Source organism: Podarcis vaucheri (genome assembly GCF_965113315.1).
Source record: "Podarcis vaucheri genome assembly, chromosome: 11".
Lineage (NCBI taxonomy): Eukaryota > Metazoa > Chordata > Lepidosauria > Squamata > Lacertidae > Podarcis > Podarcis vaucheri.
The window spans coordinates 42,848,847-42,861,588 of NC_138749.1; the positions used below are offsets into that span (position 1 = coordinate 42,848,847).

A 12,742-nucleotide genomic window follows, 5' to 3' on the forward strand; every position below is an offset into this window, starting at 1 on the left:
GTGCAATGTTCCCCCCAGAGAGGCTTACCTCCATCAACATTAATGTATTTTCAGTGCCAGGCAAAGATAATTTTAAAAAAATCCTAAGCATTGTAATATTTTTGAATGCTTTTAACACTATTTTATCTCTTTTAAATGAACTTCCAATACTGATACCATTTAACTGTTTTTTTAATGGGAGTTGGGATTTGACCTGTTCCTCCAAGTTTGTGATTACCGTAGCTATATAATTTTTGGTCTGGCAATGTCTTTGTTTGGTTCAGTTTTCTTGATTTAATTATTTTGGTGTCTGCATTCAATTCTTTTTAAACTGTGTAATTGTATCTCACCTAAAATATATGCCGTCAGGCTAAGAAACATAATAAATACTCTTGGTATTTTAACAGCTATATTTTGTTACTTGAATTTAGTACCAAATGTGAGCTAGTGCAAATAAATGCTGCAACATACATGGCTTGTCCTGAATTGAAATGAGGTACTGCCTTTGTAGTGGATAGGCTTCTTTTAAGATTAGGTTATCTGTTTCTCCCATGATGCTTGTGCAAAACTGATATTGTAGAGGAACTTCATTTCCTTCAGTAGCTGAACAGGCTGCCCCCATTTGTGCAACCTAGGATATTTTTTTCCAGAGGCAGTAATGTATAAGAAATATAATACAATTTAAATTCATTGTGGGTGAGGTAATGGTTCTGAGGACAAAAAATAAAACCCTAATAAATTGAAAAAACAAACAACTGAGGAATTGATTTCAGTCTCTTTCACATGAATTACACATACAAAAAAGCAATCCCCCACGTTGGAGAGATCATAATCCTTGAAATAACATCAGATGTATTTCTTTTGTTCTGATTACATTGGAGAAGTTTTCCAACTGGGAAGATGCAGGAGCGCACATGAATGGCTACCCTGAGTGATTATTCAAACATCTAATCTGTCTACAATTGTCTTTACAATATCAAAGGCTGTCTTGGGCAAGTTTAGCATCTAAAATCCTATGTGTTTTCCTACATATTACTTAAGCACTTTATAATTTGCATATAATTGACTTGGAGATAACATTGTTATAAGAATGCAAGGAAGTTTCCTGCTAGATCAGACCAGATGCCTATAAAGTTCATCATTCTATTCTAACAATGGCCAACCCAGGGTGTCCTTGTGAAGACCACAAGTTGGACATGAGTGCAATATTGGTCTCCAACTCATGTTTAAGATCATAAGACGGGCTGCTGGATCAGGCCAACGTACCATCTGGTCCGGGCAGTCTATTGTCACAGTGACAAACTAGATGCCTGTGGGAATCCCGCAAACAGGACCTGAGTGAAACAGCACACTGCCCATTCGTGATTCCCAGCAGTTGGTATTCAGCAACTGTATAGGCAGAACATGACCATCACAGCTAGCAGCCAGTCATTATCTTTCTAATCCATGAATTTGTCTCATCCTCTTTTAAAGCCATCCATGTTGGTGGCCGTCACTGCCTCCTGAGGGAGCAAGCTCCATAGTTTAACTGCGCTGTATGAAGAAGCACTTTTTTTGTCTGTCCTGAATCTCCCAACATTCTCTGGATGTCCAATACTTCCGGTGTTATGAGAAAGAAAGAAGAATTTTTCCTCTATCCACTTCTTCCATATCATGCATAATTCTGTTAGCATCTATCATGCCACCTTTTCTGTAAACCGAAGAGTACCAAATGTTGCACCCTTTCCAGCCTTTTGATCATTTTAGTTGCTCTTTCTGCATTATTATGAATATTAACACTTGGGTCCCACTGTTCCTTTGTTCAGGACATGACAACAGTGGTACAAAAGGATCGTTCTTCTGTATGCTTGCTAATTCTTTTCTTTAACAATACTTTCCACCAGTTTTCATGGATGTTAAACTAACCGGACTGTCATTTCCAGGATTCCCCCACTACCAGATTCCTTCTTAAAAACTGGTGTTACATTGGCTCTTTTCCAATATTCAGAGGTCTACATCCATGGTGAAAAGACAACCATTATGATCAGTAGCCTTTGATAGCCTTTGATATCTATTTCTCTTTTAAAGCTGTCCAAGTTTGTGCCTGTCACTACATCTTGTGGTAGCAAATTCTGTTAACTGTACGCTGTGTGAAGAACAACTTATTTCTTTCTGTCCTGAATCTGTCACTGTTGTTGTTTTTTACTTGATGACTCTGGGTTCTAGTTTTATAAGAGAAGGGGGAAATAACTTTTTCCACACATGCATAATTTTGTATGCCTCTTAGCAGGTTTCTTATTTGCCTCCCCCCCCCAAAAAAAAAATCCCCTAAAAGCTCTAAACATTAAATATTTTTAGGAGAAAAATACTGGGATAATCGCAGGTGTGCAATACTGAGGAAAGGGTAACCATAATTAAAGGGCTGGAACAACTTCCCTATCAGGGGAAATTTTTTCTCCTAAAAATACTGTAAATTAAATTGGACTGAGAAACATTAACTTGCCAAGGTCACCTAAGCGAGTTTCATGGCTGACCAGCAATCTGAACTCAGCTCTCCCTAGTCCAGATGCAACACTGTTTGCTATAACACACTGCCTCTTGTATGTTCTGTACCTTGAGAAAGTATTAGAAGGAGCTCTAATTGCTAATTGCTTTGGAAAGAACATTTAAGTACATTAGGTGGATGAATTGAAATGATATTAGTGTCACTTTGAAGTGCTTATCTACATTTCAATTTTAGATATGTGTTATAAATAGGATTTGCGTACTGTGTTGCTTGGTAAATGGAGTTCAACCAAGGGATAGTGCCATATTTACATCCAGTTAACTCCATGTGTTGTTGGAGTTCAGTACTTTTAACCAGATTTTGCATATTCAAGCTTCCTCTGGCCTGGTTGTCGCTGTTTGTTGTTGTACATAATTTCTAGCTTGAAGAAAAGAGTGGGAGATTGATCATACCATTTGATGTGTGCACACTGTCTTATGTGGGAGACCATGGATGCTGTATTCTGTAATGAGCTTGTGTACATTCTTTACTGATATAATACCAAGGAAAGTGCCAGGTGTGTCACTCTCCTGTCCTGGGTCCATTAGTGCATTGAGACTTCTTGTTGTTGTTAAAAGGTGATAAAAATATTAGAAATCAGTCCTTTACAAGGCATATTTTATTGATAGCACACTGCATCATCAGATTGGGTGTGGCTTCATCTCAAGTATTTATTTCTAGTCAAAGAAGTTGTATGCGTTGGCAAGCATATTCTTTCATTTTGAAGCTGCTGGTTTTAAAAAGCCAACAGTTGGCCTTCAGGAACACTGTCTTCTCAGCATCCCAAATGTGTTTGGTGACTCAGCCTTTTGAATGTTAGCATGAGTGCCATCTGGAAGCTTCTTGAAAAGCTGTCCAGCTTTTTCATAATATTGGCATAAATTGGGCTACATGCCATTGAAGTCATAAGTAGAGTTCTTCTGGATTGGACCAAGGGTCTAGAACTCTTTCCCCACAGTAGCCAACCAGAAGCATAATGTAAACTATGGAAGGGTGCACCGTAATCAATGCCTAATTATAGTGTGACTTTGGGATGGGGTAGAAGCTAATTCCTGCAGCTGTGAAACTCTGAACTCATTGTGAGCCAAGCCCAATTCTCCTTCCAGTTTGTTGTGGGTTCTATTGCCAGTCCTCCCTATTGCCAACCAGTCCTCCTGCCTCTCGTCTACCCTTACCAAATTTACTCTTTCTAAGGTGGGGGACGAGTTGAAGAGAGGGCTGGTGGTAGAGGCCTCATCTCTTAAGACCTGGATGTTTGTATGGTGTGTCAGTGCCAATGAGCAAGGAAAAGTTTCCACTATTCCACATAATTGATCCAGAAGGCACGGGAACATACATTCCCCATTCTTCTCTGTGACAATGGTTTCTCTGTGTTGCAAAGATGAAACCTCTGCTTCTGCTCCAGCATGTTAGTGATTCCCCCCTCTTCCTCCTCCTTTTTTTTGGGCAAAGATAAGTCTTAGGGAACAGGAAGACTGGTGGGAAAGGCTGATGGAGAGATCCCTGTGGCTCATAATGTTCCAAGATTACATGCTGAAAGAGAAATCTCAGTTTCTCCACCCAAGCTAACACTTGAGGCTTTTTTTTTTTTTTTTTTTTTGAAGAAGTGGAAAGAGTAAGCCAACTCTGAACAACATGTGGGGAGGGGGAGTTTACCAGTCATTACTCATTTTAATCTTCAAAGCCTGTGAAAAATTAGTTCCTAGCTGTATTTTAATGTTGATATTAATTTAAGCTGTGTTAGCACTTTTCCAGCTACATTTTCCATGAATACTGTATACTTTACTGATTGCCTGCAGTCTCTTTGGATGTATCAAGACTGTGTTTTTCCCTGGACGTACCATGTCATTTTTGCAGGATCAGAACTTGAAGGCAACATCTCTCAAGCAACTAGTTACTGCTGAAGCTGAGTCGAGTTTAGGGAGACTTGGCAGAAACTTAAATGACAGCTTGAGGGCGTAATAAAGTTTGACAGGTTATTGAAGGCTGCTCTGTTTTATGTCTATCTCTTTGTTTTGTACATTTCCTTCTGTGATTTTCTTCCTTGATTTAATTTGTGGTTACCAAGGGACATGGTGAAAGACAACAGGTCTTGTATTGCTGCTCCTGGTGGTGCTGGTGTTTGGGGTTGGGTCCAGGGAGTGGTGACTACTTATTTGTGTTAAGGGGGTGCTGCCTGCTGCTTTAAAGGAGGTGGTGGTGCGGCCACTACTGAAAAAAGCTAGCCAAGCACCCAATGCATTTTTCCAGTCTCAAATTCTTCCTTTTGGGGGAAGGTGTTGAAGAGGGTTGTTGCTGGAACAACAGCAGGCAATCCTGGATGATGATTTGGATCCATGCCAGTGTGGGCTTGGACCGAATCCATATCATCACCCTGATGGGTGGTCTTTATACAGAGAGGGACGGGGTGGGGGTGCAACCTTGCTCCATCCACTTGATTTCTCAGTGGCTTTTATACTGTTGAGCATGGCATCCTTCTGGACTCACTTTGTGGGATGGTCAATCACTTAACTCACTTGCATCTGTATTAACACATGGAATTTGGCCACATACTTTCAAATATCTGGCTTCTCAATGGCTGTGAAGTACATGGGGGATTCTATAAGAATGCTAGCATTCCCCCCCCTCAATGAACTCTTAACATTATTTTGACCCATTTGCTAAATAGCCACATTAGAATACCTGTCCTAGTTGATAAGCTTGGATGCACATGATGCAATCTGTTTCATGCAGAGTTACCGTTTTGTATCTGTCTTGGCAGCAGCTGTTACTGACCTCCCTGTATTGAACAAAGATCTAGTAGCATTTTTTCCCCTTGGCAACTTCTCTGCTTACCGTGTGTGGAAAATAATGAAGTGAGTGGATTTAATATCTGTAAATGAAATAAATGTATGTGTTTAATGACTCCAGGCAAAACAGAAGAGCTAGGACCATCATTGTAGATACCCATTTCCGGGGGGGGGGGGGCGGATGTTAGTGAATGTAAAATTAAGGCATTACTGGGATGAATTTGTAGGAAAACTCATCAGCATGCACACATCGTTTTTTGTCCCTTTCCCCCTCAGTGATATGAGAAGCAGTCATTTAGCTGCTGCTAATCCCCATGACTCGTTTATCTGAAGAAGACCCTTTATCTTGTCATTACCTGAGGTGCGTGAAATGAGCTGATCATCCCAAGTCCTGGCAGACCTAGAGGCAAAATTAGGCACCGTATCCATGGTAATGCAGTGAGCGGTTTTTAAAGTAGCCATTTAATCCATTGATATAAAATCGACCCACTAGTGGACTCAGAGCAGCCTGTTTTTTATTATCGGACAGATTGTAATTTAAAATTGATATGACATGTTGTGTAGACATGATACTGTTTAAAAGGAGGAAGACATTTTATTTTGTGAGAATTTTGCTTGCAGAAGTAACAGGTATGAGTTGGATGCTGCCTCAAGATTACTTGGATGCAGAATTTAATTTCTGCATCTGCTGTTGTCATCTCTGATAATATCCTGTGCTTCATTGTGGGAACTCTTACGCGACCAGCGTCTCTTGACAAAATAAACATCACAGGGAATCTTTAGCAGAATGAATGCATTGGAAAAGGAAGCTTCTGGTTTGAATACCATAACTGGTATACTGGTTGGATTAATGGAGATAGGAATTCTAACTGTTGCCTTGCAGATGGGGCCTACCAGCAAGGAAACTCAAGTTGGTGATGGTTTCGAGGTACAGCAAAGATGGGGATAGGTATGAACTCTCTATGTCCCTGTCAGATTCAGTGGCTAATCAGTTAAATGACATCAATCAAGATTGGTGCTTTAGATAGCTGTTTTCATGCTGGTATGAACACTCAGGAAACAAACTCGGAGAAGTCATTTTTCATTCTTGACCTAACCCCTTCAGATACAAGGCTACTGAGAGTGGATGAATATGCTGATAACACACTTGCTACCTTTCCAGGAAATTATCTCAGGGAAAGGGAATTGCATTCTGGAAAAAGCAACTTGAGAGGAAAGAGTAGGAAGTTCTCAAGCCGCAGGACTCCTACCTTTGTAACTTATCCCAATAATATCCACATGTGCTCCAACAGACAATAAGGGAAGATTTGTTATATTGGCCTGAATGCAGGGATTGGAAGAAATAGGCCCAGATTAGAGGTCCCAAAGCCCTACTGTGCTTGGAAGCTATTTTCTGATTCTGGGCCAGGGGAGCAAGTAAAGCAGTTGCAGACCTCAGAACACACCAAGGTGGCTGTACAAGGTACAGTGTACAGAATGATTCCTGCCACTCCTCAGAGGAGGAAGAAACTTGTGGTTGTGGTAGGTGACTCCCTGCATAGTGTGTGGTAGCAGTTTGTGGACAAAACAGGATGTTCCAGGAAGTGTGCTGTCTTTCAGGTGCAAAGATTCACTGACCACAACCCCTTACTTCTGATTTATGGGGGTACAAATGGTACTGCCAGATACAGCCTTAGGCATATATAGTGATGTAAGGTGAGAATATTCTCCGGAGACTATTCTCCACAAACTGTAAATTCTAATGTAAGAACCAGTTGTACAACCCACATTAAAAAATCTAGTACAGTTATACCTTGGGTTGCGAACGCTGCAGGTTGCGCGTTTTTGGGTTGCGGAGCACGCTGAACCCGGAAGTACCGGAACGGGTTACTTCCGGGTTTCGGCACATGCGGAGAAGTACAAAATGACATCACACGCATGCACAGAAGCGCCAAATCGCGTCATGCGCAGATGCGGCACTGCAGGTTGTGAATGTGCCTCCTGCATGGATCACATTTGCAACCCGAGGTATGACTGTAAATAATAAGTCAAGCTGTGATATTGCCAGTGTAAGTAATGTGTCACTCACCATTCACAGTTCTGAAATGTGAGCTACAGAAAACTTTTTTTTAATGCTATTCATTTAATTTGATGAACATTTGAATGCATATGTATTTCAAGCATATGTAATAGCCTTTTTTCTATTTTGGTGTGTCCTTATTCTTAGCAGTTCTATACCCTTGGCCATACAGTGTGATTTTTTTATTTTTTACAGAAAGTAGCTTCAGGGCTTTATACACTTAAAGTACCTAGGCCTATACAATTATGTGTAACAGGAATGTGAGGTGGCATTGATTTAAACAGTTGATGTTTCTATATTTTTATTTAGTGCCAGTAACTGGGTTTTGCATTGCCATTCGATGGTACAAGGTGCCATTTACCAGAGACTGACATCCTGAAATATATTATCATATAATGATAATATATTTAATGTTAGTGGCTTCTTTTTTATATGTATGCATATAGTTTTGTTTATCAAGCTGTGTTTTAGTCACCAAAACAGTTATTAAGTGTTAGAGCTATTAGAAGCACAAGAGTGCCTATTACTGAATTTACTTCTATCAAACCTTAACATGCCAATTGTATTTTTTGACTTGTCCTATAACATGTAATGCATAATGTAAGGTCATAGTGCAGAATAAGTACACAGCTCTCCCTGTTACTGGAGATAGTACCCAGCTCTCAAGGCTAGTTGTCTTCAGTAACCCTTTTCTCCATGAATGGTTCTGATCTCCTTTTAAAGTTTACCGATGTTAGTGGCTGCTTAAACAGAGGACTGTAGAACCTGCCTTTGTCCAAATTAAGGGCCCAATGTGCATAGTTATGTTTCTGCAAAGCCAATAATGACAGTAAAGTTATTGTAAAACAGCACATCATTTAACAATTCCAGATTCACACTGCTCTACAAGCTCACTAAATTATTGCTCCCTCTGCTCTGAGGAAGTTCCACAAATGGCACAGAAGATACCTTTCTCTTCATCTATTTATGACGGACAAGAAGAAAGCAAAACCTTCTGTGAAAATTTAATGGGGTGCAGACATTCCTATGGGAATGACAGTAAATTCTTTGTTGTGCCACCTAATGCCATACACTCAAGGGACTGAGTGCATCTTGTGACTCTTAATAGAAATAGGGGAAACACGATTTAATTGTGTTAGATTTTAGACTTATTGACTATTCATGCTGCTTTTTAAACTCTGAAAAAGTATTAAAGTTTATGGCTTAAACAGGCAGGGAGTTTTTATTGAAGTTGCCAAAGTTTCATAATTTATTTTACCCAGTGCTATTGATAAAGCAGGAACCCCGCCTAGCACTGAGTACTTAATCTACAAAGGATAGCTGATTTAATTTCTAATGGTCTGCTTTTCTCCTCCTTGTTTTTTTAGGATAAGAAAGATAAAGTTTCCCGGTTTGATACCATTCGGCACTCCATTGCTGGAATGATAAGATCTCCAAAGTCTATGTTGGGCTCTTCATCGGTAAGTCCACAGGTACTGTATTCTCACATTCTTTTTCCTTAGGAACATAACTTATTTACACTGTGTGCATAACATTCTGGTAGTTGCTGCAAGAATATTAACATGCAAAGTGGTTGGTTGTCTAGCTGGAAGTAGCATTGAAGAAAAAGGTACAGCTGTATAAGCCAAAACAGTGTGAATTCCAGCAACTCTAGGAAAAGGCCTGGCCATTCCGTAACACACCAGCTGCAAACCTGTGGCCTTCTAGATGTTGTTGGGCTGCAGTTCCCACCAGCCCCAGCCAGCGTGGCAAATTGTCAGGAATGATGGGAGTTGGAGTCCTGCAATATCTGGAGGACCACAAGTTCCCCATCCCTGTTCTAACATGAGACAGTTAGCATGGTGAAGTAGTCAAAGCATTTTCTGATTTATTGTGGTCATCATCCTTCCTCAGAAATAGTATTCATGTTTCTCCATCCCATTTATCCTCTCAACGAATCTACGAGGCAGGTTAGACTGAAAGAGAGTTAGTGACTTGCTCAAGGTTGTCAAAAAAGTAGGTAAAGAGAGGATTTGTACTTGGGCTTCCTGGTCTTAGACTGATACTCCAACTGCACTGCACTGGCTGTCATGTACTATTCTAGAAACGTGGAAGTGTTTTAAAGTTGTTGGATTTTAAAAATAAAGTTATGTGCAATCTTCCTGTTTTGAGTTCTTTGGCAGCTCCTAATTAATTAGATATGTCGCTTTATTGCGGCTTTCTGTTGAGGAACTTATTCTTCAGATACAGGTTGCCACCACCTGTCAGTTCTGCTATTAGGTATGGCAGGTAGAACATTTCTGTAATGGTGGCTATTCAGCAGAGAGCCTGTCATGCAGCGATGTGGGTGGAGCATTTGTTGAGTACTTCTGTACTGTACTGGAATAACCTTCATGGGGAATTTCACTGCTGAGTTGGTACTCTTATCCTTGATATTTGGATCAAGCATTTGAAAGTACAGGAGGCATTAAATGTGGCCCGTTGCTCAGGCAGAGGTTTATGTATATTTATTGGGAGAGAGGAATATGGTTTGGAGTACAACAAAAGGCCAAGGTGGAATAAGAAGAAAGCTTCTGATGCAATAGGGCAAAATCCCTGTTGGGATGGAGCTTTTAAAAATATGCATCTTGCAAAACAGTAAAAACTCACCTACTTGAATATGCATAACTGATAACAACAGAATTTACCTGGCTGATCCCTCTTGCTCAGTCCAATTACTGAAAAGATAAGTTATTTTATGCTGCGGTTTTTGTAGTTTGTTCACCAAATGACATACTTTTTTCCTGGATTTACCGTATTTTTTGCTCTATAGGACACACCAGATGATAAGACACACCTAGTTTGGGGGGGGGGGAGGAAAACAAGAAAAAAAATATTTTGAATCCCAGAATCAGAATAGCAAGAGGGATCTGGCTTCTGGGATACCGTGTGGCTGTTCTGGTTTCTGGGAAAACCGTGCCAAGCCTCTTCAGGGCAGCAGGATGAAGGCTCCCCCTGCCCGAAGAAGGCAGAAGCCAGGGCAGGCGCGTCGCTGAAGGGGCGCTGCACAGTTCTTCCTCTCTGCGCAGCAACATTCACTCCATAAGACGCACTCACATTTCCCCTTACTTTATAGGAGGAAAAAAATGTGTCCTATGGAGCGAAAAATACGGTAAGTCATTTGAGATATCTAAGGAAGCATTTGAGTATCTTTGTACAAAAATGGACAATGGAGAGCAGGGCTTTCCTTTCAAGGTAAAGTGTTTTGTGTTAGAATGGCTAATTTGAAAAAGGACCCCCTCCCCAAAAAAGTGACTCAAAACAGAACTGCTTTTGGATATGAGCAAGACAAATAGGTTGAGACAACTGAGTAATCAGCAGCAGGGGGAAGCCAGTTCACTGCATTTCACTTCGTTTTATCAACTGGTTACAAGGCTACAAGGTGGTAATTCCTTCGAGAAAACTTGATCTTGTATTCTTGCCCCTCATCTTATATGAAGAGGGAAAGAAGCATTTTAATACTTTTCTCTCTTTCTTAATATGTTTTAGCCCCTCATAGACAGGCTATATATCTCACTATGAAACTGCTCAGCATTTTTCATGTTCAGTTGTGACATTTCTAATAGGAGGGACCATAACTCATTGGTAGAGTGCATGCTTTGCATCAATCTCTGACATTTCCAGTTAAGAGCTTTAAAAGGTAAAGGGACCCCTGACCATTAGTCGTGGTCCGACTCTGGGGTTGCGGCGCTCATCTCGCTTTATTGGCCAAGGGAGCCGGCGTACAGCTTCCGGATCATGTGGCTAGCATGACTAAGCCGCTAACCGGAAAGGTCTCCTGCTAGGACCATGCAAAGGTACTGCCGGACAGTACTGAGCCAGATGGACAAATAGTCTCAGCTGATACAAGGAAGTTTCCATGCCAATGCTCTGTACTCCTTTTAGGGGAAAAGACTGAGTGGTAGAGCTTTTGCTCTCAAATGGGCCCAGATTTAGTTCCTGTTTACATGCAGGTCTTGGAAAGGGAGAATAAGTAACCTGAAGTGGCTGGGGTAACTCAGCCAGATGGGCGGGGTATAAATAATAAATTATTATTATTATTATTATTATTATTATTATTATTATTATTATTACAATTCACATCAGAGATGCTGGTTTTTGTGAACCCTGGGATCTTGGTACTTCCTGTTCACTAATCTGAATCAGATGTATCCTACTTAAACTTCAGGGGAAATGATTCAAAATATGTTGGGTTTTAGGGATTGGTTTCCTTCTAAGATTCAAGCCCTATTTGGGCATTTTCCCCCACGCAAGTTAGGTACCATTGTGTAAGAACAGGGTTTCATGAGCTAGCCCTTCACCTTTAGACCTGTTCCCTGCTGTCTCCACCCCTCCCAGTAAGAGGAGGGTCCCAGTAAGGGATACTGCTCAAAAGGGTACCTAACCACAGGGAAAGCATATATGTTGCCAAGAGGCTTCCTCTTTACAGATGAGTCCCCAACACATGGACAGCATGGAAGTGGGACGAGTAGCATGTACAACAGCCAGAGCATGACCAAGAAATATGCCCCAACATTTTCCATGTAGTCTTAATTTCAAGGAGGGAATGTCTCAACAGGGTTTAGCTGACTGTCATAGCCAGAAAGATTTTGTTTGATCTAATCAAATAAGACTAGGCTTCTCACATGGTGATGGTGATAAATGTTTGCCTTGCCTTGAAGAGTAAGACACATCTTAGTGGCTTGACACAAAGACGCAAGGCTAATGCTTCTTTCATTTGATGAAGTGGTCTATAGTTCAGTCCATGTAGGCATATGTAATAATAAATATGTTGATAGAGTGCCAAAAGACTATTTGTTGTTTTTTGTTTAAACAGACTTAAAAATTATCAGAGGGGTAGCTATGTGTTTTATGCTGTAGTTGATTCTTTTCAAAGTGATTCTCAGGATGATTTGCAACATAATTAAAATAACAATACATACAAGCAAACTGGGGGGAAAACATGGAAGCACAATAAAAATTTGAAGCTGCCAATGCCTGGGTAAATGGAAATGTTTTAATCTGTTACTAAAACCATTAAGGCAGATACCAGCTAAATGGATTTAGGGAAGAATTTCTGCTGATGAGGTGTCCGTACCCTCAGATGGACTCTCTCAGAGATGATGTCTTAAGATTTTAATAACTGGGCAAGTTTTTATGGGAATAGATAGATAACCTGTTTAAGGCATTAGGAAATATGATGGGTTTGTGGTAATTGTTTTTGATTTTTTTAGAATGTCAATGGCTTATTTGCTTGGAGTTTTTGGATGTGGAGAGCTAAGTGTTTTGCTGTGGCTAGGAAACAGGAAGCACAAATTATTAGACAATTGACCCTATCCTGAAAGAAAGAAAGAAATCAAATGCACCAGAAAGGGAGGAAATGTTTCACTGTAA

At 40.4% G+C, this 12,742-nt stretch overlaps 1 protein-coding gene across 4 annotated transcripts in view; it reads left to right on the forward strand.

Moving 5' to 3' along the window:
• Positions 1 to 12,742, forward strand: part of FER (FER tyrosine kinase) — a 160,626-nt gene that overhangs the window by 54,982 nt on the left and 92,902 nt on the right. For 3 of the 4 annotated variants that reach the window (XR_014211963.1, XM_082191437.1, XM_082191435.1), the window contains exon 11: positions 8,719 to 8,823. Coding sequence is in view for 3 of the 4 variants with exons in the window: in XM_082191437.1 (XP_082047563.1) it covers positions 8,719 to 8,823 (105 nt within the window). In the remaining variant the exon portion in view is untranslated. The remainder of the gene's footprint in view (positions 1 to 8,718; positions 8,824 to 12,742) is intronic. The other variant, XM_082191436.1, reaches the window with a different exon arrangement.